This window comes from Trichomonas vaginalis, chromosome IV (genome assembly GCF_026262505.1).
Source record: "Trichomonas vaginalis G3 chromosome IV, whole genome shotgun sequence".
Lineage (NCBI taxonomy): Eukaryota > Parabasalia > Trichomonadida > Trichomonadidae > Trichomonas > Trichomonas vaginalis.
The window spans coordinates 16,925,256-16,951,856 of record NC_067206.1 but is presented as its reverse complement, the minus strand read 5'-3'; the positions used below and the strand labels follow the sequence as shown (position 1 = coordinate 16,951,856).

Below are 26,601 nucleotides of genomic sequence, written 5' to 3'. Positions count from 1 at the left end.
TTAGACCATTCGGTAGTTTCTTAAGTTCTCTCAATATAATATCTTTACATTTACTCTTATTTCCAAAGAACGGTAACGAAGGTTTTGTAAAATTCATTTATATATAATAATAAAAATGTTTTTTCCTGAAAAGTGACAGAAAAGTGACAAAACATGAAAACATATATAATTTGTGAAAAGCTCCTGGAAGACCCGTATATAAGAACTTCATTTATACTAAACATCTTCAGGGCTAGAAGGGGCGCAGCCCCTGGAAGCCCCACTCCCTTTTTTTTTTTTTTTTTTTTTTTAAAAATATAATTTTGAGATAATTATGTAAATAATATTTTAAATATTTGAATTTGAGGTATAATTTTATAGTAAAATATATTATAAAGAGTATTTATATAAATATTGTAAAATAATATAAGTAATAAAAATTGAGACCCCCTCCCTGTTTTTGATGTTTTGTCACTTTTTCGGTAATTCTTATTGTTTCTAACCAATATGGAAACAAACCTACTTTTGTTTCTGCAGACTATGGAACTACAATGAGATGGGGTCATATTGCTAATCCGGATAGGTGGTTCATAAACTTACAACCTCAATTCCAAGAAGTTGTAGACGCAATGGAAGTGAATGGTGAACCAGATATAGCTGGTATTTTCAGCGCGGCTTTAATGCCATTGAAAGATATGAAAGATGCAGATATTTTGGACCAGTATGAAATGAACATGGCTGATGGAAATATAACACCTGACGTTCTAGAACATTTATCTCAAAGAACTACACAGAACCATAGAGATGGTATATTTGGTGAAGAGTTTAGAAAGAAAGTTATGGAGAGAGAAGGAAGAGAACCTATTGTACATGACCTTGCAAACGAAAGTTTGCAAAATGTCATAAAAAACTTACTTTGCAGACAATGAACTGAGAATGGATGAATATTTAAGAAAACTCAAATGGACAGTACCAAATGAAATGTTAGTATTGAAAAACATGTTCCTTGACAAAATAAAACCAACTACAGAAATAAATGACGCAAGACTGAAACATTGGGTAAAAGCTTTCCCATTCACAAAAGATATTATTGGTAACATGGAAAGAAAACCAGAATGGCTACAAAAACATATATTTGGAAACGAGCTTATTCCATATGGACAAGCTCTGTTTGAAGAGCTTGAACCGGAAACTCAGGAAAGAGTCATGCAAACAATACGCGAAGACTCAAATACAAACTATGACAAAATCTTTCTAGGATATAGGTTACCTGAGATGGGCGACCAGAGCCCAAAGGTAAAAAGGACATGGGAAATTTACAACATACTAGGTGAACATGAGGCAAAGATGCAACAACTTGAAGCAGAGGGCAAGTTACCAAAAGCGACACCAAAGAAGAAGAGTAGAACAAAGTGAAAGTAGTGAAGAAGTAGTAACTTCATCTAGTGAAAGTAGTGGCAATGAAGGAAAAAGAAGAGTTAAAGATTCAGTTAAAAACTCAGTCAGGAAGAAAGTAAAGCTTGGTCCGAGTGGGTTCTATTATGACACATAAATCCAACTATTTCTATATTTTTACCCATATGAAATGTACGCCGCTCAGAATATAACGCCAACAGTTTTGGATGCCATGAACGGAAATGTTTCCGAATGGTATAACGAATGCGACAATGCATTAGAAGGTCAGAAATAGTTCCTGGAACTTATGAATATACAACTGCTGTTTCTTATGGAAACGTAGGTGAGTTTGGAGAAGGTTCTTCAACAACAGTAGATATTGCTTGCGACAGGTTTCATATTATTTCTATTGACAACTCATTCTTATACGTGGAACAAGACATTGAAATAAAACTTCTGCCAAGTTGTCTGACAAGAAAGGTTGCAATGGAATTTTCTATGTCGGATACCAATATGCTCCAGAAGTTTTCATGGGATATAAGATATATTCTAACTCTGACTTAGTTCAAACAGTAACATGGGCAAACTATGAATGGTTCGCTTTGAAACTCAGTACAACCACAAGCTAGAGAACAAACAGACCAGTATGCAACTATTGAGAAATAAGAAGACTTGACCTAACGTTCCAGGAGTTTATGTTAACCTTTCTGGTTCAGATGGAACTGCTGCCACTAAAGTAAAACTGAAACTTAGAGTTCCTTTGTCATCTTTCCTCATCTTCAGGTTTTTAAGATACTTGCCAAACTGGGCAGGAAAAATTTCTATCGAACTTACTCCAAGCAAAAATAACTTAGTCATTGCACCAACACAAGACCCATTCACTCTTACAGACGTAAATGGAACAAATAAAACGTCATTCGCAGAATTTTGCAAAGGCAAGGTTGACTTAGACTTTGGTTTCTCAAACTTCAACAATGAAGTAAACTATTATTTTCAATGCTGCTGGAGATGCTTGGGACCCAGTTAAGTTCACATGCGAACAGTTGAATGCAAGAGAATAGAAAGCAGACTTGCCGTTTATATGTTGGACCCAGATATTTCAAATGCTTTAGCTGCCAAATATATTGCAGTTCCACTTATGTTCCCTATACACCAAATATCTGTCAAAGACTTTGCAGGTGAAGTTGGAAACCAAAATCCAGGAGCCGAAGGTGCAAGAACAGATATTGCTTTAACAACTGCAATGAAACATGCAGATACTATGTTTGTACTGTTCAGACGAACTATAAATGACTATTCTTGTTTCTACAACCCTGGTATTAAATATCATATAAACATAGATGGCAAATATTATCCAAGAGAAGAATATTCTACAGTTGAGGATATGAGGTCATACAACTTGACATTAGATGCTATGAACTTTAACAACAACTTCACAACAACCATTAACCCTGAAATGCAAAGTTCTATTATGCCATATGTGAAAGTATGGACTCATACAGGAGGTCAAAAAACTCAATATACAAATGGAGACCGTTCAAACTTTTGGCTTGGCATTCCATTTGCTGACTCAGAAGACTTTATGGGTGGTATTTCAACTGTTGGTACAGTTCAAATACAATATACTGGTGACAGAGACGGTCCAGATGAATTGAGAGCAAAGAAGTTTACAAAACCAATAGCACTTTTCACGGAAGATGCTCTTTTGAAGATTCGTTCGATGAAACCTGCTGGGGCTCCTCAGATTGGCATAACGACAGCTTCCATCGAGCAGATTTTGGCAGCAGGTCAGTAAGTTGTTCTTGAACTGACTTCTCTCCGTCAAATATTGACAGTACGCCAGTTTTGACATAATATTGTATTATAAACTTTCCTTTAGTAATATCTGTAAGTTTTGAAGTTATATTTTTGTCTGCTTCAAGAACTTTCACCTTTCAGTTTATACCAACTTTCTTTGCTTTATGAAAATATTTAGGTTCAGCAAAGACTGCTATTCTATAACATTTTCCATTGTTTGTGTAAAGAACTATTCTGTCAATGTATTTGTATTGTTTGTGAGTATAAACTTTGTTCTGCTTCAATTCAATAAGATATCCGAATACGTCCATCTTTTTATTCTAAGTAAAATGTCATTTCCGAAAAATAGAAGCATAAGTGTTTCAAAAGGTTTAATGGCGGTGGCAGATGTGAAGTTAAATTCACCAACTCAAACAAACAGTCAAAGTGTTGTTGTCAATGTCAAAGACAGAGATGTTGAAGTGGGGAAACCATACGAAGACGAAGATGGTATAACAATTGTTCCTGTAAAAGAACCAACATATCCTGAAGTTAGCAGAGACTTAAGTTCTGTTGCAGATATTCGAAACGACTACCAACAACTGAAAGACAAACTTCAAACTCAGGAGAAGATTTGTCAAGCTTTAAGTATAATGTTAAACTTGGTCGAACACAACCCTGTAAAAGTGAACTCATATGTCATTGCACCTCATGAAGTTTTGAAAGAACTATTGAAACTTTTGACAGAGGCAGACGATATAAACATCAAAGAAATAGAACCCGACATTAGTTGCTGTGGTGTTTCATATAATGCCATTGACAAGATATACGTTATGAAAGGAGGTGAAACGTTGAACTTAAAATATAGTTTCCCAGACGTTATAAAAATATTTGACGACCACAACATTTCATTAAAGTTTATTTGCTAAGTAAATGGCAGAAGACATAATGGTTTATACTATTACGACTAAAAACCCTGAGTCATATAATTCTATAACAACAAACTTACAAAGTCCTCAAGGACGATATTGTAAACTAACCTTAAACACAATGATGACTAAAGCCTGTTTTGCTCTTTTGACACCAGAAGACTTTATTGTTGTGAATGGTAAAAAATACTCCTTTGAAGATACTTACTCAGATATACCACCAACAGGTTTTGTTGACTTATTTAATACTTTAAGTACGGGTGTAACATGTGCTGCAACTAGAGCAGGTTTCATTATGTTTGGATGTCCGACTGAGTTTACTATAAACGATATGAGCTATAATACAAAACTTATTTCTGGTTTTTACTACCAACAGTTTCCTATAACAGGAAAAGGTGTCATACAAGGAATGTCTATTCCATTGACATTAAGCACACCAATCTTATATATTGTTTCAAACTTAGGTTCAAAGTGTTATTCGAATGTCGACAGAAACTATTATGACCAAAAGATACTTATGCGTATAAACAATACTTTCTCTGCTGGTTTGCCTATTGTTCATTCGAATGCAGAATTTTCAACCTTAGTGAACTCAAACACTTTGGCAAGTATAACGTTGACATTAGTTGACGCAAACTTTGTTCCTGTAAAACTTTTATGTCCTATGTATTTGTCAATGACGGCAGAAAGTTTCGAATTGGAAGATGCAACTGGTGAAAGTATTGTATTACAAGAACAACTTCAACAACAAATAGCTCAAGAACAACAAATGCAACAACAAAGTCAAGAATAAAAAAATATTATTTTTTTATTTTTATAAAAATGTACAGAATAGATGTTTCAGATTTTTATGACTTCCAAGCATTCAGAAATATGTGTCCATTTAGAGATTATAACAAAGCAGTCGAGAATTTGAAACGTTTAGTCATTTATGTTGACTCTGCCCCAGAATGTTATGTCATGAAAGAATGGGATGTTGTCTTTAACAAACCAAGAGCAACAATAGTTTCAGAACAAGAATGTAGACAGAAACTTAAGAAAATAAAAGTTGTACAAGTTGGCATGAAGATGTTAGATGCTTGGGATATCTTATTGTCAAAACTTGAAGATTTTTCAGTTCGTGGTATAAAGTTCTATACACCTTCTCCAAACTTCTATTCTATCTTCACTGGATATAAATACGAACAAGTAGAATGGAAAGAAAATATTATAGAAGCTTGGTTAGACCATGTCAAAGAAATTATATGCAATGGAAACGAAAGAGTCTATGAGTATATCTTATGTTGGTTTGCAAATATCTTACAACATCCAAGTGCTAAAAATGAAACTGCTCTCATTATAATTGGAAAACAAGGAACTGGTAAGAATACTTTCTTTACAGATATTTTGTGCAAACTGTTAGAAGGTTATTCGAATCCGAATATGACAAACTTAGAAAACATCTGTGGCAAGTTTAACTCCTCAATAGAGAATATGAAACTTATAGTTTGCAATGAGCTTCAAAGTATAGATACAACAAAAGTTTTGAACTCAGATGCTTTGAAGAGTCTTATAACAGACAAAGTTGGAGTTGTTGAAAGAAAGTATAAAGACCAAAGAGTTTATGAAAATGTTGCAAACTTCATTATGGTTTCAAACAATGCTGTTCCGATGAAGTTAGAAAGTTCTGACAGAAGATATGTAGTTGTCAGAACGTCAGATTCTCATATGCAAGATACTGAATATTTTGACGACTTAGCAGAAACTTTGACATCTGACTTTTACAACCACTTGTTCTCATATTTCATGACATTAGATATTTCTAAGTTCAATCCAAGACAAATTCCACATACCGAAGAGAGACAAACATTGTTAGAAGCAAACAAGAGTGTTTATGAACTGTTCGTAGATGAAACTGACTTTGTGTCATTAGATGAAAGGTCTTTATATGATGAATATAAACAATATTGTCAAGAATATGGTTATATGGCAGCTTCTAAACGTACATTCTTGGCAAATGTCAAAAGTCTTTTAGATGTTCAGAATGGTGTATATACAAAGAAAAATTTTTCTGAGTAAATTTAAAAAAAATATTTTTTATCCGATAGAAAAGATGACGAAATTCATCTCAGTAAATAAGTACATGACAGAAGTCAAAGAAGAACTAGACCCATTCACATATTTGAATGTTTACTTCTACCATTTTGAAAAGTCTTCATTCAGCAAAGTTTGGAACATCGAACCAGTTAAGTTTGCTATTGTGACTAAAAATGGTGCGAAATTTGAAGACTTAGACATAGAAGGTTTGTTAACAGTCAAAGAAAGTTTTGACAGAAGGTTCTCAAACCTTAAAGAAGGCAAAGCATACAAACTTGTTATACCTTATGAACCAAAGAAGACAGACGACTATGAATATTATGAGTCTAAAGTTGTAGAAGTTCAAGGTAAATTGGGTAAAAAGATTTTAGAGTCTAAGCCAGTGTTTACTCCTAAAGAGGAAGAGAACATTGACATTTGTAATGCATGAAAAATAGCGTGACTTCATTTTTGACAGTTTACAAATGTAAAGTGTTGCATCCTTAAAAACTTGGAAATATATACATTCATGAATTATCTTGTATATTAATTGAAAATCCATAAAACCCTAACAATATTTTTTCTTAAAAAAACTATAAAAATATAAATAAAATTAATCGTTAAATAAAAATATTTGATATTAGAATTTTATTGGAAAAATAAAAAACTTAATATTTTAAAGAAATACTTAAATACTTGAATGTTTTAACTTTTACATTATCATATAGACTCTCAAATTATTAGCCATTTTGGCTGAGAACTATGGTCTGCGAGGTACATAGATAGAATCAGTACCTCGCAGACTATAGTTCTCTATATGGCGCCGAAAATTTTTTGGTGAAATGTCGTCGCATTTCACCAAAAATTTTTCGGCGCCATAGGAAGAATTGGAGGGTGTGAGATACTATTACATGCTATAGTACTCACACCCTCCAACTCCCAATCAAAATCGCATAAAATTTGCTACTTATCTTCAGATTACCTCCCATTATAAAATATATCATTGCTATCTCAGAGATGGATAAAATGCACACATTTGCACACATTTTGACACTTTTTCTGACAAGCATCATTCAAATTTGAAGAAAAACCTCTAAATTTCATTCAAATTTCTGTCAAAATGTGTGCAAAATTGAAATAGGCACACATTTTGACATACGATTATTTATATACGTTATTTTAATGGTTTCAGAGAAATCTTCGTTACACATTATTGAAGATTACTCAATATTTAAGTGAATGACTCACTACCACCTGTTTAGAAAAATGGTAGCATAAAATCCAAATGTCACATATATTATTTCTTATTTCATACAAATAAACTTACAATTATAACCTCAACTTGTTTGCAAAGCAGAAACTCAATATAAGCAATCGATCAGTAGTGTATTTAAAAGTCGAATTTAAATTTAAAAATTTATAATCTTATTTCGGAACCAATTAGTATAAATTTAGGACAAAAAGCTACGTGGTGTTGATAACAACTATTAAAATTCAAATATTACTACCATGAACAATACAATGGCTCATATTGATAATTGATAAACGTGCATATAAATTGCATATATCATCAATGTCATTAAGTAAAATACATGTATATAAATAGATTAGAAATATTTTTCGGTTAGAATTAAAATCTATGTAATAAAAATAAGTTATAAAAATAAATACCGAATTTTTATTTGTAATATAAACTGCTACAATATGCTAGTGTATACAAATGTATTTGTCGTATTGATTTGAAAGATCTTCAACATGGTTCAGATCTAAATTTGAAACTCGTAAAATAAAGCGAATCTTTATTTGTAATATAAACTGCTACAATATGCTAGTGTATACAAATGTATTTGTCGTATTGATTTGAAAGATCTTCAACATGGTTCAGATCTAAATTTGAAACTCGTAAAATAAAGCGAATCTTTATTTGTAATATAAACTGCTACAATATGCTAGTGTATACAAATGTATTTGTCGTATTGATTTGAAAGATCTTCAACATGGTTCAGATCTAAATTTGAAACTCGTAAAATAAAGCGAATCTTTATTTGTAATATAAACTGCTACAATATGCTAGTGTATACAAATGTATTTGTCGTATTGATTTGAAAGATCTTCAACATGGTTCAGATCTAAATTTGAAACTCGTAAAATAAAGCGAATCTTTATTTGTAATATAAACTGCTACAATATGCTAGTGTGTACAAATGTGTTTGTACAAATGTATAACTCTTTGTCAATTGTTATGGCACCTTATAACTTAAAAATCATTTTCATTAACAAATATAAAAAGTGACAATTAATATTTTCATTAAATGCATATTTAATTATCAAAACAATGTCGATTTAGCTTGAATGTTCATTATAAATGTGTAAGTTTAGGAAAACAAAAAATAATTAATTCTCGCAAAGAAACTTATTTTAAAAGAACCTAAACAAAAGTTCATATAATAATAAATCTAAAAATAGATATTAATTTAAACGAAGATAATGAGAGAATGGGGATGTTGTAAAACAATGAGACTTAATGATCAAATAATTAAAATAATAAAATTAATTAAAGGAAAGCTAAAATAGTTTAATGAATTTTTATAGATTGTTACACAATCAATGTTTCTGTGTCAATGTACATCAATCAACATTGTTTCATTGAATTTTGTCTTTCACCAAGAAGATTCAAGAACAAAGTTTTGTAGTTTCAATAGATTGATTACACAATCAATGTTTCTGTGTCAATGTACATCAATCAACATTGTTTCATTGAATTTTGTCTTTCACCAAGAAGATTCAAGAACAAGTTTTCCTCTTTTTCTTTTTTAAATGATTAAAATATTACCTTGCTTCAACTTTACACGTTTTCGTTTACTAAAATTATCTTTTACCTTCACTTATCTTATCATACCCAATTATTCATTTAATTCTATATTTTTCTGACCAAAAATCCTCTCAAATCTCCCTTCTTCTTTCAAAAATTCTATGAGTTTATTCAAATTTCCTTTAAATCTTTGCTAGTCCTTTTTTCTATAAAATTTTTGAAAAAAATTTAAAATTTGCTAAATATATTCTTTATTACTTTGCACTATTTTCCAATTGAAAAATCGTCGATTTTAATCAAATGTAAGATCATCATAATAAAAATTATGAAACTTACCGTGTTTATTAGTAAATTTCAATATGAAGTTGTTATACAAACAGCTGGGACTTTAAATTGAGAAATTGCATAATTCCATCTACAAATTTTGGTCTAGACAATAATCATTGATAAATTATAATATATGTATTATGTGTATTTACATTGCATATATAACAATTTCAATTTCTATATTAAATTGTTATTTGATATCAGCTATATTTGTTCAGGTAAAATGAAGTGTAAAAATATAATTCATGAATTACATATATATATATTATTTTTATTATTAAAATCAAATTCAGATTTATAAATTAAGGTTATTCATTTTTGATATGGTTATCACGCTCAAATATGGAAATAAAATTAAAAAAGTCAATACTCCTCAAGAAATACATTGTCTATCATTATATCTATATGCTTCCAAAGTATTTCATCTTAAACTAAAGACTTTTATATTACAAAAAGATTCAAAGAAGATACAATTGTTTAATTATGTTAAACATTATTCAGATATGACAATTGAAATAAAAGAGTCAAAAAAGCCTCTAAACTATTTGACAATCCAATAATTTCTTCAACTAAACTATCAAATTTGGAGGATTTAATAAAATGTGGATATGATATGGATATTTCACAAATTGCATTGTTTTCAGCCAGAAATGACATTGATACTGCTATGAAAATACTGAACATGGATTCAATCGAAGAATATGGATATGAACTTAATTGCTTATTAAAACAAGTAAGAGAATTTAGAAGAAGTGATATAAAAGGTCAAATGATTGCAATAAGGACAGATAGCAATGGTAAAAAATACACAGAAGTATTAGCAGAAGGGATTTTTAAAGCAGATAGCGATGTTGAATCAAGTGATGATTCATATGATATCATTGAAGATGTAAAATCAGATAAAATTAAATCAGGAAACGCGCTTAATATTAATGATATAATTGGCAATAGGAATCCAAATATTAATGGAGAAACGATTAATAGCCATTCAAATATTAATCAAAACATTAATGAAAGAAATTCAAATATTGATGGAGAAACGATTAATAGCCATTCAAATATTAATAAACATTAATGAAAGAAATTCAAATATTGATGGAGAAACGATTAATAGCCATTCAAATATTAATCAAAACATTAATGAAAGAAATTCAAATATTGATGGAGAAACGATTAATAGCCATTCAAATATTAATCAAAACATTAATGAAAGAAATTTAAATATTAATGATGAAATTACTGATGGTCATCAAAATATTAATGGACGCATATTGAAACCAAAATCAAATAATAATAAATCTCGGCAAGCAATCCTCAAATTACCTCCTAATTTTATACAAGTAAATAGAGTAAACATCCAAGTTCCTCCAGCGCCAGCTCTTCCACAACAGAGACAACAACAATCTCTTCCAGCTCAGACTCTTCCTCAACAGAGACAACAACAATCTCTTCCAACTCAGGCTCTTCCTAAACAACAACCACATATAACTGATAATTTATCTTTTGATAACTTTATTAACCCTCAAATTATTATTGATAATGCGAAAGTATATCAAAGTATTTCCGACAAAAGGAGTCAATATAATCTTTCCAAAACCATTTGCGAACAATGTGTTGCAAACTACAATATATTGAACAAAGATGATAAAGAAGCCCAGAGAATAAAAATTAGTGATATTTTACGTACTTATCATACATTTAGTATATCTGACTCTGACAAACTTGCCTATAGGAAAACGATATATCCTCAAGGTATTCCATTACGATTTGAACGTTATTATTGCAAGAATGATCATTTAGAGTTACACTATTATTGTGCCAAACGAAAAAAATGTGGTTATTCACAAATTATATCATTATTTCCAGCTGGTTCGAATATAAAAGCGTCAATCCACGAAATAAATCCTCCACACAACTGCTCCAAATCGAAATATTCGATTGAAATCAATGGAACACATCAAATCAGGTATGAATTCGAATCAATGATATCAACTTATATTCAAAATAATCCATTGTTATCACTAGCTGAAGCTCGACAATATTCAAATCAACTCATATTTGAATACAATTCTTCACATGATGATACTATTGATATTTCACCTCAAACAATAGCAAAGCTATACTACGAGATCAGGCCTAAAATCAAACTAAGCGAAAATGAATTAATTAAGAAGTTATTAGAAAAGTATAACAGCACAGATTATTATATAACCCAATATTACTCAAGTTCAGATGATACTAACTATTATTTCTTCGGGTTGCCAGCTTTTATAAAAAGAGCTAAAACTTGCAACCATCTTTTCATAGATGGAACATTTCGTATCGTTCCAATTAAGTTAGCAAATGGGCAGCTCTTAAATCTTTTAGTATACGATGAAGCTACAAATTTATATTTACCTTTCCTTCATGTACTAATGACAGGAAGATCATCACTTAACTATGATACAGTTTTTAATTTAATGATCACATGTCCTCTTATTAGTATATCATTGGGAAAATATAAAATCATTACATCAGATTTTGAGAATGCATTAATGAAATCAATCAAATCTAAAGTCAATGATGAAACTACAGTCACTGGTTGTATATTTCATTATATAGCAGCTCTTGTTAAAAATTTCAAAAAGTTATGTGATGAAAACGATGTTTGCGCAAAATCACTTTTAAAACTATTATGTGCATGTCCTTTTGTTCCAATAGAAGTTTTTGAAATAATTTGCAAAAAATTAGATGCGATTAAAGAAATAAATGATTTTGCAAAATATTTCTTAAATACATGGGGTAAAAAGTATGATGTAATTAACAAGCTGAAAGTATCTGATATGATCTTTTCCAATAATGGAGTTGAGTCATTTAACAAAGTGTTAAACTCTCATATTGCATTCCCACATCCAACTATTTATCATATGATTTACATCCTATTGAAAGTTGATAAGGTATATTTTCATCGATATGCAAGGCAGCAAAATGACAATTTTGATCAAAAAATCGTATTTTATACCATTGACAAGAATTCAACAAGAGTTAGATGTATTCACATCTAATTTTGGATTAGAACGTGCAGAAATACCAAGTGAAATAATCAAAAAACATAAAAAATCATTTCGATTTGGAGAGGCCGATTATCGAGATATAGAAATTGAAAAATATCTGAATAAAAATGATGAGCAGTTTTCAAATTCTGTTACAATTAAATTAGAAGAATCCGATGATATAAATATCAATGAATTCGAAATTACAGAAGATGATATTTTTGGAAATGAGATTAATTAATTTATGACAAATCATTTAGAATAAAAAATTATTATATAAGAATTTGAAAATTAATAATAAGGGAAACAGGAACAGTAATATATAAGTATATATGAAGACAAAATTCAATGAAACAATGTTGATTGATGTACATTGACACAGAAACATTGATTGTGTAACCAATCTATAAAAATTCATTAAACTATTTTAGCTTTCCTTTAATTAATTTTATTATTTTAATTATTTGATCATTAAGTCTCATTGTTTTACAACATCCCCATTCTCTCATTATCTTCGTTTAAATTAATATCTATTTTTAGATTTATTATTATATGAACTTTTGTTTAGGTTCTTTTAAAATAAGTTTCTTTGCGAGAATTAATTATTTTTTGTTTTCCTAAACTTACACATTTATAATGAACATTCAAGCTAAATCGACATTGTTTTGATAATTAAATATGCATTTAATGAAAATATTAATTGTCACTTTTTATATTTGTTAATGAAAATGATTTTTAAGTTATAAGGTGCCATAACAATTGACAAAGAGTTATACATTTGTACAAACACATTTGTACACACTAGCATATTGTAGCAGTTTATATTACAAATAAAGATTCGCTTTATTTTACGAGTTTCAAATTTAGATCTGAACCATGTTGAAGATCTTTCAAATCAATACGACAAATACATTTGTATACACTAGCATATTGTAGCAGTTTATATTACAAATAAAGATTCGCTTTATTTTACGAGTTTCAAATTTAGATCTGAACCATGTTGAAGATCTTTCAAATCAATACGACAAATACATTTGTATACACTAGCATATTGTAGCAGTTTATATTACAAATAAAGATTCGCTTTATTTTACGAGTTTCAAATTTAGATCTGAACCATGTTGAAGATCTTTCAAATCAATACGACAAATACATTTGTATACACTAGCATATTGTAGCAGTTTATATTACAAATAAAAATTCGGTATTTATTTTTATAACTTATTTTTATTACATAGATTTTAATTCTAACCGAAAAATATTTCTAATCTATTTATATACATGTATTTTACTTAATGACATTGATGATATATGCAATTTATATGCACGTTTATCAATTATCAATATGAGCCATTGTATTGTTCATGGTAGTAATATTTGAATTTTAATAGTTGTTATCAACACCACGTAGCTTTTTGTCCTAAATTTATACTAATTGGTTCCGAAATAAGATTATAAATTTTTAAATTTAAATTCGACTTTTAAATACACTACTGATCGATTGCTTATATTGAGTTTCTGCTTTGCAAACAAGTTGAGGTTATAATTGTAAGTTTATTTGTATGAAATAAGAAATAATATATGTGACATTTGGATTTTATGCTACCATTTTTCTAAACAGGTGGTAGTGAGTCATTCACTTAAATATTGAGTAATCTTCAATAATGTGTAACGAAGATTTCTCTGAAACCATTAAAATAACGTATATAAATAATCGTATGTCAAAATGTGTGCCTATTTCAATTTTGCACACATTTTGACAGAAATTTGAATGAAATTTAGAGGTTTTTCTTCAAAATTGAATGATGCTTGTCAGAAAAAGTGTCAAAATGTGTGCAAATGTGTGCTATGTTTTTTTCTCGCTATCTCATCGTACTATATTTCCACCCTATTGTATTTAAAAATATAAAATTTTTTGATAATATATTTTTATATCTTGAATTTTCAAGCAAAATATTCACAGATAATATAATGGGAAATCTATCTCAACCTAGCCTTAAAGTACCAAACTCCTGCTTGCATTTTCACTCACAAATATTAAACATCCATCTCCAAAAAACTAAATTCTTCACAATTTTTTTAAAATTGAGAACATAAAAAATGTATGCATTCAATAATTTAAGATACTAACAAATATTAAAAACTTCAAAATATCAGATATTAACGTTTTTCAATTAAAAAAATATCATTTTGCTTTTCAATTCGAACATAAATCTTAAATATTTTTAATTAATATCTGATTTACAGCATTATTATCCATTTATAAATCTGACAAATAAATGACAAAACCATCAGAAATAGTGTCACTTTTGTCAAAAGTGAAGTCACGCTATTTTTCATGCACAACAACATTGACCCAGAAATGTTCTAAAAATAAAATTTTATTTTTACATGTCAAATTTCTTTTTCTCTGGAACTGGTTCAGGTTCTTTCTTCTCTTCTTCTACTTTCTTTTCTTTCTTTTCTCACTTCTTCTTTTCTGGTGGAGTTATGTCAAATTTGGCGCAACCATATTTATGTAAAAGTTCTTTGTCCTTTAATAGCTCTTCTATTCTGTTTTCTATTTCATCTTCAAGAACAGCGCATGTGTCTTCTTTGCATTCTAAGAACTTTTGTTGGACTTCATCTTTCCAATCGGTGTCATCTCTGTCAACAAGTCTGTCATTGACAAATTTTAAGACTGCTCTTTGTAATGTTTTATGGTTCTTGTCATATTCCCAGAAACAGAACTTTAGAACAAATTCACCTTTCTTGTTTACACTATGTAAGATTTTATGGTCGACAGATGTTTTGCTGTCGAAAAGCTTGTCTCGAATATAGATAGCGAAATCGCTAGACATTTTCTAAAAGATAAAAATTTTAATTTTTCTAAAAATATGTTAGAAAAAAAGTTTGCTGACATTGACAAGAAATTTGAGAATGTTTTAAATAAGAACAAGAGGAAGTTAGAAAATGCTCAGATAAAGCCTATACATGACAAGTTCTTATTTGCTCAGAATGGTATATAACAGGTCTAATTGCACCACCTGGGTCTGGTAAGACTTTCACTTATCTTAAAATGGCTGCACAACAACAAGAACTAGATGAGAAGAACCCATTCTATGAGTTAGTTGTTATTTGTTCGACTTCTGGTCAATTTGACCAAACCGTCAATTCGTTCAAAGATATTATAAAGAAGTCTAAGTTAGTATGTATAAAGGATACTGAGTTGTTAGATTGGATAAAGAAGTACCAAAGAAGAGTTTTGAAGTACAATGCTATAAATGAGTATATAAATTCTAAGTTTAAAGACCCAAATGAGGAAATGCAGAGAATATTAGAGAAGAAACACTTCAGAACAAACAGAAAGAGATAGAATACATTTCGAAGAAATTGCAATCTTACGATTGGAAGACTTACCCTCATAGATGTCTTCTTATCTTAGATGACTTTGCTTCTCATCCTTTGTTAAAGAACAGAGAACAAGACATGTGTCGAATTCTTAAGAAGCTCAGACACTTTAACATCTCAGTTGTCATTTGTGTACAGACAGCAAAGAGTTTAAGTAAGGATGTTAAAAGAATACTTACTGACATAATACTTTTCCCCGGATTGTCCGAAGACGATTTCATGGAACTTATGAAAGAGTCCATGGCAGGTAAGTTTGACAGACATGAACTATGGGAGAAGTACAAAGTCATACAAGACCCTCATACTTCTTTCAGAATTCATATCTACGCGAACAAAGTTCAAATTGTAAAAAGTCAATAAAAATAAATGGTTCATCTACCCTACTTGTTTGAAGTTGTCAAAATACTCTGTTATTTTTTCTTTCAGTAGCGGTAAGTCTTCTTTGAAGGTAAGTATTGTACAACCTTTCATATCATAGTGTGTTTGAGGTAACGTATCTTGAACTATTTGTTTCACATCTTCATTTGGGGTCATTGAAATCGGTAAGTTTTCGCGATAGAACCAATTTCTGTCAGATTTGTAAATCTTAGCAAGGTCGTAAAAGCTTTTGTTGTTTCTTCTGACTAAATGCAACACAACCATATCTTTATCTTCTTCATTTTCCAACTCTTCAGTATAAATCATATACTTATAGTTCTTTTCCTTTCCTTTTGGTACCGAACGTGGTATTCTTTTCTGAATGCTTTTGTCTTTTGCTTCAAGCTTGTTTTCCATCTCTTCACGTTCTTGTCTATGAATTTCGTCAAGAAGTCTGTAAATATACCAAGCATAACGAGGCGAAGCCCACATTGCAACAGCATTTACAAGAAGTCTATGTACATAATATCCTCTCAAACCGTTTGGCAATTTTTCACGATTTTCATAGAGTTTTGGCGACTGGGGTTTCTCGTAGTCGCTGTTCTTCACTGTTTTCAGAAAAAAGTATGTCTCGCTGTGCTTCGCTCAAAAGTTCTTGTGTGCTTTGGTTCCTAAACCAGTCTTGTGGTTTCTTAGTATCTGGAGCAAAACATGCTGTCAAAATACTTTGCATTTGGTACATATCGTCTTTGACCGAACGAATGAGACGGAGTTGTTTGTTAAACTGAACCCACTCATATTCTTCATTTATAGCTTCATGGACTATAACTGTTGTTGTGTTCTCTGTTGTTGACATATCTGTCTTTACATACAAAATAAAAAAAATTGTTAGAAAAAAATTAGTGTTATTTTCTGACTTTCACAAAAGACCAAAAATAAACGCTTTACATGTATTTTTCAGCAACTTCGTCAAATAATTTTATAGCTTTATCTATCTCATCTACTTCAAACGTTTCTTTACCTTTTATGGGAGCACCATACATTTTCTCAAACTTTTCAAGTAGTTCTGTTTCTGCAGCTCTCATATCATTAACGAACAGAACCTTGACTCTATTGACTGTAGAGTCATATCTTTGAGTTATATTATATGTTCTTCCTATCTTATATCTCTTTGTATTGAAGTCCTTCGGTTTCTGAACGATGTAAAGTAAGCCTTCACTGCAACGTTCCGTATCGAATGAACCATATGTTATGAAGTTATATCCAACAACTGGGTCTAACCATAACAAAACTATTGGTATAAGACTTTTGTCGATGAGATATGCTGCAATTCCATAGAATCTTACCGATATCATAAGCTCAGGATTTCTTGTCAAAATTTTCTGAGTTGAAGCATTTCTAACCCAGTGGTTTGTTTTCTTTTCAGATGGAGATATAATGTCTGACAAAGAATATTTGTTGTATTTCTTTGAGTATCTTACGTTTAAATCACCTATTCTAACCACTTTGGTGTCATTGTCTATCTTTCTAACTGTTTCAAACTCAATGTTTGACATATCTGTCTTTACATACAAAATAAAAAAATTTGTTAGAAAAAAACTAACTTTATTTTTTCTATCTTAAGGAAATTCATGATTTTGTGCTGAATTCAATAAAAATATATTTTAGGTGAAGCCCACATTGCAACAGCATTTACTAAAAGTCTATGAACATAATATCCTTTCAAACCAGGAGCCAAATTCTTGCGATTTTCGTACGGAATCTCTTCTCTCGGTTTTCCGAGGGAAGCAAGCATATGAGGAAATTCATGATTTTTGGTCATTTTTCAGCAAAAATATATTTTAGGTGAAGAGGTGAGATCTCACCCGTTTTCTCACCTCTTTTTTCACCTCATTTCTACCCCAGTTATTTTATAAGCGTTTTACATGGTAAACGTTATTTTTTAAATTTTGTGAAAACTCAACGGTTTGACACATGCCATATGCCATTTTACTCAGAATTTTGTTGCTGAATTCAGCAAAAATATATTTTAGGTGAAGAGGTGAGATTTCACCTCTTTTTTCACCTAATTTTTCACCCCAGTTATTTTATAAGCGTTTCACATGAATTGTACGATGTATATTTGAGACTCTAAACAGTTTTGTAGCTTCTATTTCTTCTTTTAGTACATCGAATGTTTTAACAATGCCGAAAGTTTCTTTATACTTCTTCTTGACGTCAGATATACTTGTTTATTTCTATTCGCAGTATTCAGGTTTGTGCTAAACACACCTTTGGACACCCTATAGAAGGAAATCGTCAGCAGTTGGATAGTTTTTGTTCAGAAATTCTAACATGTCCATTTTATTTTCTGCTGGTTTCTCTGCTTCTTTCTTTAAATCTGCATAGTCGTTTCTCATTCTTTCTATCTCTTTGACGGAGTAGTTATATTTCCTAATTGCTGCTTTACATTTAGAACATTGCGGATTCATTTTTGCGTTATATTCTGAAACCTTACCTGCTAAAACAACCAAGGCGTCAATGGTTTTCTTTAAATCTGAAGCAGTTGGTTTTATCTGTTCATTCCATACCTTACCTCTTCTATCTTTATCTCTTATCTGCCATACACATTTTGCAGCTAATGAAACAAAGTTGTCGTATGTCTTAAACTCCCCAGATTTATATATGTCAGAGATGTTCTTATATAACATGTCGCAATCTTTGTCCATAACTTTATGGTTGCAATGAAAACCAAGGAATTCATAGTTTACCTTACGAATGAACTTCTTTATTTCTACTGAGTCAGTTGCTTTGACTTCAATTTCGTCGAATTCAGGAATAGTGAGCTTTTGCTGCTGAATTTCAGGTAGTTTAGGCAAATGGTCGATGAGGTCCTCCATTTCATAAAGATACTGTTCATTTGTTTCATCTTTCGCACTACAGTCTAAATTACTTGTTAAAAGTTCCTGCTTTATCTTCTGGATTTCTGTTTCAAAAGTATATGAAGAAGGAATGAAGCTTTTCATTTCTACTAACATAGATGTTGGATTCATGACTAACGAGTTTGGTGCTGTTGTTTGAATTGTTGTTGTGCCGATTGTTGACATATCTGTTCTTACATACAAAATAAAAAAATAAATAAAAATAAAACTAACTTTATTTTTTCTATCTTAAGGAAATTCATGAAAATTCAAGAGGGTGAAAAAAGAGGTGAAATCTCACCTCTTCACCTTAATTATATTTTTTCTGAATTCAGCAACAAAATGAACGAGGTCAGGATGTATGTAAATACATTTGAATTCATTCATAACACCCTTAGTAAGCTCATAAAATGCTTGTTTTGAGGTCGAGCCACTTTTGGCTCCACCGTATTCTTTCAACCAAAACTCAAGAATTTCCTGCATGAATTTTGTATAAAAAGCAACCGTCTGAATTCAGACTGTTGCTATATTCTTCACAAAATGCCTTATAATACTCTTCCCAGGACTTATTTTCCAACAACTTTCTAAAGTCTTTCCTAAACTGACTGACTGACTGACGGCACAAAGTGACTTAACGAAAACATTAATATATAAAATTCATGAAAATTCAAGAGGGAGAAAAAACAGGTGAAAAAAGAGGTGAAATCTCACCTCTTTTTTCACCTAAATTATATTTTTTGGTCCGGGAACAACTTTCTCTCAATTGGAGCTGTAGCATACTCTTTGCGTAAGCGGTTCAGACCTTCTTCGAAGTCTTGGTCTCTCTTGGACTGAGATTGGAATTGCTGGGGTGGAGCTTGCTGGAACAACCAAGGGTTGGGGAAGTAAGGCATAGGCTGAGGAGGGTAGTTCGGGAAGCCTTGTGGTGGGTAGTAACCTTGAGGTGGAAATTGGTAGTAATTCGGAGGTACTTGCTGGAACTGAGGTTGCTGAGGAGACTGTTGTGGTTCTTTAGGTTCCTCTGGTTTGGGAATGGACTCGGTTGGTGGTACGTCGGGCATTCGTTTGTGGCTTAACCGTCGGACCACAACGATAAAAATCTCTGCTACTAGCAGTACTTTTACTGACAGTAGCAGTACTTTTACTGACAGTAGCAGTACTTTTTCTGACAGTAGCAGTACTTTTTCTGACAGTAGCAGTACTTTTTCTGACAGTAGCAGTACTTTTTCTGACAGTAGCAATGGTCGAGGTCGAACCTACCGACGAGGCAATTTACCTAATTGAAATTAACGAGCTTGTTAAAGACTTCCTCAGGCAGAATGTAAAAGGCAAGCTTGTTAACGGTTGGATAACGGGAAGGGCTGCCTTGAATCTCGAGACTTCGACTGGAATTCCAATTCAAATACCAGACGGGACAGCCTACGACGACATAAAGCAAGCAAAGAAGGAAGCCATTATAAAGTTCTTTGCCAAGCGTCCTTGGATACTACTTCCAAACAGAGAGAACCCTTTTCCAAGAATGAACCAAATTCTCAAGGGTCTCCTTCACTTCTCTGGTCAACCATTCTACATAACTACAGAAGGCGACATTCAGCCAGTTCAGTAAACATCTCATTTTAACTCACTTTTTTATGTTTTTTTGTGAAAGTGTCAAAAATAAATTGTTTTCATGAGTTTTCTACGATGTTAGAAAAAATGTTATTTTCTAATATCTTCACATTCAATACTTTTTCAGCACTTTTCCGTAGTTATATATGAAAGACAATTCGAGATAAAAGTCATAGTACAATGGAATAATATGTTGCACACCATTTGTTGTGAACCAAACTTGAAAGTCAGAGAACTGTTACTAGATGGTTCGTAGAATTTAGAAGCAAAGTCATAAAAGTCCTTACCAATACATAGAAAACTATTGTTGCTTGAACTGAAACTTGCATGACAATAACATTTTGAGGGTCAAACACGTTTCTATAAACCATCAAATCTGCTGGTGGAAGTATAAATTTAAATGGACCATCTGGTGGTAATGGTTCGTTCTGGTTTAGTAACCGAAGAAATTGTGCCCAAGAACGTTTGTCTACTTCCCAAAATAAAAACTCTGTATCTCTTGGAGGGTTAATTTCAATCTTTTGAAATGAAACGGTGGAGTTCATCTTGTCATATTCTAGTTTCAGATAGTATGTTCCATTTAGTAAAGAGTCGTATTTTTTTGAAATTCCCAATAATATTTTGTTCATTTGAGTTTGAAAGTCATTTAGAGTTTTCTCAAGACTTTCGTCTGAACGAACTGTAAAGATTCTCATTTCGTCAAATTTGTCTATTAGACCATCAGAACCTTTATACTGCCCATGAAAATATACTGCGAACATAAATGCGTTAGTTCTATTTGAAAACAAAACTCTTCTAAATCCTATTGCCTTTGCATCTGAAGGACTTTGAAGCCAACGAATTGGATAGTCAAACCTGTATGCTCGGGATGAAATTTCTTCATCTGAAATAGTCCTACCAGTATTTGTAAAGATATAGTCTAACGGTTTTGTATCTGCTACTTTTGTTCTTTGTTTTTCAACCTGAAGAATTTAATATATGTAAAAATATATTGTTTTAAAATGGTATGCCATTTCATATTTCTCATCTAACAAACAAGTTTCCCAACGGTCTTCTCCAACAAACTCAGCGTACAGTTCAAATAAAATTTAAAAAATGTCACTTTTTAAAAAATAAATTTTTACTTCATGCAATGTTTTATTTCTGTGCCGTCTTCAAGTATGCCCCAATATTTCCTTTTCGATATTACATGAACTTCGGAAAATACCTTATCTAGCTTAAAACAGCCCATCTTTTCACCGACCATTCCCATTTCAATGAGTTTGTTGTATCCTTCTTCGTTCGTCATGAGTGCGTCAATGTTCTCATAGTAAACCTTGACTTTGGATTTGACTTCGGAGAAGAATTTGTTGTACTCGTCAAGGACTGCCTTTGCGAACTGAGGGTAAGACCAATGTTCGACAATAGGTTTTAATGTGGTTACTAAGCCACTTTGACCTTGAGTGAATTCGTACTTCAAAACAAAAGGAGAAAACCTTTCAACAAAGTTGTCGACCTTCTCATAATGTTTACTCTTCATCTCTTGAGGTTTCTTAATGGAATATCCCCATGTCGAATTCATAAGCAATTTGAGTGTCATTGCAAGTTTGGGGTTTGAAGCTTTCCTAATATCATACAGTTGTTGTATGACTTTTCCAACTGTATAGTTCCTTCCCGGGAACTCACCATCTTCGTTTGGAATTCCAGTCGGAATATATTGGACAAACCTCATGTATGCAGCGTTAAGGTCGACATAGTATATCTTTTCATCTGAGTCGAACTTGTCGCAACCAATTGGTCCAGTTTGTGGAAATTCAAGTGAGTCTCTTATCTTCTGAGAAACTTCTCCTGTTATCTCATAAACATCGTCGAAGCAACCTGTTTCATATAAAACCTTCTGACCTAACTCAGATGCTCTCCAATACAATTTGATGTCAATTGGATGTCTCAATGGAAGTTTGTTTATAGTATCTTGAAGTTCTTGCAACCTCATTGGAAGTTCTTCTGGTTCAGGTTGGTATCCGAACATACCAACCCCTTGTGGAACCGTGTACTTCTTTTGTACTAGAAATTTGTCTGGAACAACTTTTGGTCTTGCTAACAATGAAAAGTTTGTTTCGTCTTTTGGTACAAAAGTTTCTGTCAGCTTGTCATCTGGAATTGGTTCCAACAAACCTTTCTTGAAAAGAATGTTGACAGCTCTGACAATGTTGCACTTACTTTTACCAAAGAATGGGTTTGTAAGACTTTCGTTCAACATGAAGTGGTTGTGGACAATTACAATCTTCAACCATGGTAAATTGAACTCAACAACATAGTCGTCATGTGAAGAACCTTTAGCTGTAGGTATGTTGACTCGGATATTGACATTTGCCAACGGTGCAATTTTTGCCAATTGACCTCTGAGAATGTACCTTGTCTTCACACATGACTCAAGATACTTCATCTTCTCATCTGTAACAAGACCAGAGTTCCTGAGACATGTAAGAATGCAAGGTTCATTGACAATTGTTTCAATTGAATTGTAAATTCCATACCTTGTCAAGTCAATGTCAGACTTATTTATGAAGGGGAAGTATCCAGCATGTTGTCTGACTGCTTGAGGGTTAGGTTGGTACCATTCGAACTTGACACTTGCAATTCCTTCAATTGCATTCAAAATGTCTGAGTCGGAGTCAACCATTTGTTCTCTCTTTGTAGTCTTGAAAGCGTCAAGAAGTTTTGCGGCTGTTTGTTCATTGCCATGTGCATAGTAAATGTGACCATCCAAATCTGTTATGGTCAATCTGAGATTGTGTCCTTTCTTATTTCCGTCTTGAATTGCAGCAAGTACTCCCATGAAGCCTTCTTTGTTCTTTCCTTCGTCAAAGTTTACTGTAAAGGTTCGACCAGATGTAATTTGACTTCTAACTTCACGATACTTTTCATATGCATATCTTGTTCTTTCCATGGGAGCATGTGCGTCTTCACCTTTTCCTTTTTTCCTTCTCAAAGGATGCAATTGTTCGTCATGTTTCCAGTAGAATCTGGCAAAGCCGTCGTGTCCTTCAACTTGAGGTTCACTAACATCGAAAGGCATGTCCATAAGACGTTCTTCTTCTAACCTCTCTAGTCTGTTTGGATAATTGGCACGTGCTGTTTCCAAATCCATTTCGTAGCGAAGACCAGACAATTTGTCATAGACTTTTATGGGTCTTCCCTTCCTATATTTAAAATTCTTCGAAACTCTCCAACCATATCTTTGTAACTCTGCTTTTATTCTAGCAGACTTTCTATCCATTCTATATGGGCATTTTTATAAAAATAAAAAAATATTTTTTCTTTACTTTACATAACCGCCTGCTGCCATAAGTCTTTGACGCCAACCCATACCAGCTAATGAAGGTTGACTTGGTTTAGTTTGGAAACTAAACTTTGGTTTTGGTTTATCTTCAGTTTTTGGTTTCTCTTCTTCTATCGGTTTTTCGTCACTTTTCGGTTCCTCTGACTTTACTTCACTTGCAGGAACAGTTGTGTCGTCAACATCTTCATAAATATCATATGCCATTTGTTTTTGTTTTCCTTTCAACTTTTTTGTGTTTGTTGTAAAGTTTAGAATATTTCGACTCTAAGTCAATGAGATGTTCTATAATGAACTGTTGGTCAGTGAAGTAAACTTTTCCATCTGTTGTCTCGAAAGCTCCTTCAGACTTCAATATTTTATTTGTGAGGGTCTGTTTCTTTTTTGAGATACTAGCCGTTCCATTTCTATGAAAAGTGACTTTATAGTTAGGGTTTGTATTTCCAGACCTGGCACTTTCTATTATTGAATTTTTCTCTTCATCTGTAAGTTCTTTGACAGGTTTTGACAATGGTTCTGAACTTTTTGTTTGTGGTGTCAAATCTACCGTTTCAACTTCTTCGGTCATTTCATCTCAGTAAAAAATTTTAGTTTGGTTTGTTTTCAACTGGTTGTTTAGGTTTTTTAAGTCGGTCTAAAACTTCCTGAGGTATAGGAAGAACTTTACAAACACGTGGTGTAACTGCTGGAAGTCGACAAATCCATCTTGAACTCATTTGTCTCAATGCTGTATTGTTCATTTCGTCTCAGTAAAAAACTTTACATTCCCCACGTTTGAGGCGGTTGAGGTTGGTTATTGTTTACCCACTGTTGTGCATGGTTATATCCTCTGTTAAAGAATCTTTCACCTTGGTCCATATAGTGTCCTGCTTGGTTATAGTAGTCATTTGCTTTGTTATAATAGTTTCCTGCTTGTCTTCCTACATTGTCCATCCATCCTTGAACTTTTCCTCTTGTTTCAGGATTTGGAATAAGATTTGTTGCATCTCGTGCTACATCCCAACCTTTCTGTACAGTTTGTATAATAGGTTGTGCTTTCTCTTTAAGTATACCTAATGTACTCAAAATCTTCCTTCCAATTCCAAATGCACCTCTGGCTATTGTTCCCACTGCGGGCAAAAATCTGGATGCAACTCCTGCTAATGCGCCAAATAAACCCATTTCTTATAGGATAAAAATGACGAATCCAAACAAGGACCCCTATGTTTCTAAAGCGACAAAGAAAGCACTCATGATAAAAATCTTTAGTTCAACACCAAATGCTTGGTTTATGGATATCTTGGAAAACATTCCGAGAGTTAGAACAGATGGACCTCCATACTGGTTAATATTTGTCGGTCAAAACACAAGATACTGTGAAGCCATACCATTATGGTCCAAAAATATTTTAGATGTGAAAACTGCTTTGACAATATTCGTTGACAAATACCATCCAACAAAACTGACATCTGACTGTGAAAGTTCTTTCAAATCAGATGATATTAAAAACTATCTGCGTTCAAAAAATGTAAACCAATATTTCATTGTCGACCAAAACTATCTCATACCGAAATGGCTCACCAAAAAGGTGACATTTTTGGCGCCAATAATTTGATTTTTCTGATTCTTTCTATTTAGATATATTTATTTACTATTCATATTCCTTTATATTGCCTCATATTATTTCCCATTTTTAATCATATTATACAAATCTTTAATAATTTTTAATGTTTTGAGCTTCAAAATCTTGTTCTAACTATTTTCATTCATATATCCTAGAAAAAATTAAAAAGTTTTTTTAGAAATAAAAATGTTTGTATGTAAAGTATTGAAAATATTCTAGATGAGAAGACATTCTCCAGAAGAGATTGATATTGATTGGCTTTGTGAAGCCATCACAAAATCAAATAATGGAGTTAAGTTAACTGATATTTGCGCGAAAGCTAAAATAAATCATGAAGGCAGAGTTATATATAATCATACTATCTTAAAGTATTCCTAGAAATTTCCAAAATTAACCGAAATATAACTGTACAGAATTACTATTTTCGAGATAAAATTCATATGGAAATACTAATTCATAACGCTTTATGTTATATAAAATTTAATTTATAAAATTTCAAAATAAATCAAATTTAACACAATGAATATAACTGCAATCGAGGTTTTTGACGATTGATTCTTACGAGAAGTTTTCCAAACTTTGAGTTAATGTCTTGACATTAACTCAAAGTTTGGAAGTCTAATAAGGGGAATTGTAGGCTATGAGGTACTGATTATATATCAGTGCCTCATAGCCTGCAATTCCCATTAGAAATGGGAGAAACTTTGTCCGCATAACTTATGATGCGGACAAAGTTTCTCCCATTTCTACTTAGAATGAAAGGGCAAGAGGTATATAGGTACACTATATATCTCTTGCCCTTTCCTTCTTACCTAAAGACTTCCAATCTTATTTTTTTCCAATTTTTCCCCTAAATTTAAATCTTATATAATATAAATAAAATGCATAATATCAATCAAAAAAATTCATGTTTATTTTTTTAATTAAAATTGCCGCGCAATTTAAGGTTTTCTGTCACTTTTTTGTAAGCCATTTCGGTACGAAACACATTGTCGACCAAAACCATTCTGCTCTTGGTGTCATTGACGGATGTATAAAAATGTTAAGAGACTTAAACCAACCACAAGGTGGTGAAGCAAATGAAATGTCATATGACGACAAATATAGACACTTCTCCAT

General features: G+C 31.9%; 12 protein-coding genes and 3 pseudogenes across 15 annotated transcripts, besides 8 other annotated features; 5 read left to right on the top strand and 10 right to left on the bottom strand.

Annotated features, from left to right (window-relative positions):
* Positions 1–290: part of a mobile genetic element that runs on past the window's edge.
* Positions 199–290: a terminal%2Cinverted (terminal inverted repeat of Maverick-3 transposon ID:TVAGG3_0109360).
* Positions 290–478: a mobile genetic element.
* Positions 451–478: a terminal%2Cinverted (terminal inverted repeat of MuDR-2_TvMULE3 transposon ID:TVAGG3_0109350).
* A 52-nt stretch (positions 479–530) lies between these two features.
* TVAGG3_0109340 lies at positions 531–962 on the top strand (annotated as a pseudogene). The gene has a single exon. A coding segment is annotated over exon 1 (432 nt).
* Positions 963–2,113: 1,151 nt separating this feature from the next.
* Positions 2,114–26,601: part of a mobile genetic element that runs on past the window's edge.
* On the top strand, positions 3,546–4,079 carry TVAGG3_0109330 (protein of unknown function, DUF4106 family; the record flags this gene model as incomplete). The annotated part of the gene is made up of 1 exon (XM_051223095.1): positions 3,546–4,079. One exon carries the CDS (start codon positions 3,546–3,548, stop codon positions 4,077–4,079), a length of 534 nt encoding a protein of 177 aa, XP_051108081.1.
* Positions 4,204–4,872, top strand: TVAGG3_0109320 (uncharacterized protein; the record flags this gene model as incomplete). The annotated part of the gene is made up of 1 exon (XM_051223094.1): positions 4,204–4,872. One exon carries the CDS (start codon positions 4,204–4,206, stop codon positions 4,870–4,872), a length of 669 nt encoding a protein of 222 aa, XP_051108080.1.
* On the top strand, positions 4,902–6,137 carry TVAGG3_0109310 (uncharacterized protein; the record flags this gene model as incomplete). Its single annotated transcript, XM_051223093.1, has 1 exon — positions 4,902–6,137. One exon carries the CDS (start codon positions 4,902–4,904, stop codon positions 6,135–6,137), a length of 1,236 nt encoding a protein of 411 aa, XP_051108079.1.
* On the top strand, positions 6,172–6,585 carry TVAGG3_0109300 (protein of unknown function, DUF4108 family; the record flags this gene model as incomplete). The annotated part of the gene is made up of 1 exon (XM_051223092.1): positions 6,172–6,585. One exon carries the CDS (start codon positions 6,172–6,174, stop codon positions 6,583–6,585), a length of 414 nt encoding a protein of 137 aa, XP_051108078.1.
* Positions 7,149–14,166: a mobile genetic element.
* Positions 12,641–14,166: a terminal%2Cinverted (terminal inverted repeat of MuDRx-1_TV_TvPhantom-3 transposon ID:TVAGG3_0109290).
* TVAGG3_0109280 lies at positions 16,071–16,576 on the bottom strand (annotated as a pseudogene). Its single transcript has one exon. A coding segment is annotated over exon 1 (506 nt).
* TVAGG3_0109270 (KilA, N-terminal/APSES-type HTH, DNA-binding family) lies at positions 16,615–16,908 on the bottom strand (the record flags this gene model as incomplete). The annotated part of the gene is made up of 1 exon (XM_051223091.1): positions 16,615–16,908. The coding sequence occupies one exon, from the start codon at positions 16,906–16,908 to the stop codon at positions 16,615–16,617; it is 294 nt and encodes a 97-aa protein (XP_051108077.1).
* TVAGG3_0109260 (organellar and viral DNA polymerase type B) lies at positions 16,997–17,608 on the bottom strand (the record flags this gene model as incomplete). The annotated part of the gene is made up of 1 exon (XM_051223090.1): positions 16,997–17,608. The coding sequence occupies one exon, from the start codon at positions 17,606–17,608 to the stop codon at positions 16,997–16,999; it is 612 nt and encodes a 203-aa protein (XP_051108076.1).
* Positions 18,335–18,730, bottom strand: TVAGG3_0109250 (organellar and viral DNA polymerase type B; the record flags this gene model as incomplete). The annotated part of the gene is made up of 1 exon (XM_051223089.1): positions 18,335–18,730. A coding segment is annotated over one exon (396 nt), but the record flags the coding sequence as incomplete, so codon positions are not given.
* On the bottom strand, positions 18,810–19,138 carry TVAGG3_0109240 (organellar and viral DNA polymerase type B; the record flags this gene model as incomplete). Its single annotated transcript, XM_051223088.1, has 1 exon — positions 18,810–19,138. A coding segment is annotated over one exon (329 nt), but the record flags the coding sequence as incomplete, so codon positions are not given.
* On the bottom strand, positions 19,681–20,013 carry TVAGG3_0109230 (uncharacterized protein; the record flags this gene model as incomplete). Its single annotated transcript, XM_051223087.1, has 1 exon — positions 19,681–20,013. The coding sequence occupies one exon, from the start codon at positions 20,011–20,013 to the stop codon at positions 19,681–19,683; it is 333 nt and encodes a 110-aa protein (XP_051108073.1).
* TVAGG3_0109220 lies at positions 21,681–22,063 on the bottom strand (annotated as a pseudogene). The gene has a single exon. A coding segment is annotated over exon 1 (383 nt).
* TVAGG3_0109210 (uncharacterized protein) lies at positions 22,434–23,489 on the bottom strand (the record flags this gene model as incomplete). Its single annotated transcript, XM_051223086.1, has 1 exon — positions 22,434–23,489. A coding segment is annotated over one exon (1,056 nt), but the record flags the coding sequence as incomplete, so codon positions are not given.
* TVAGG3_0109200 (uncharacterized protein) lies at positions 24,086–24,447 on the bottom strand (the record flags this gene model as incomplete). Its single annotated transcript, XM_051223085.1, has 1 exon — positions 24,086–24,447. A coding segment is annotated over one exon (362 nt), but the record flags the coding sequence as incomplete, so codon positions are not given.
* On the bottom strand, positions 24,639–25,040 carry TVAGG3_0109190 (uncharacterized protein; the record flags this gene model as incomplete). The annotated part of the gene is made up of 1 exon (XM_051223084.1): positions 24,639–25,040. One exon carries the CDS (start codon positions 25,038–25,040, stop codon positions 24,639–24,641), a length of 402 nt encoding a protein of 133 aa, XP_051108070.1.
* Positions 26,084–26,290: a mobile genetic element.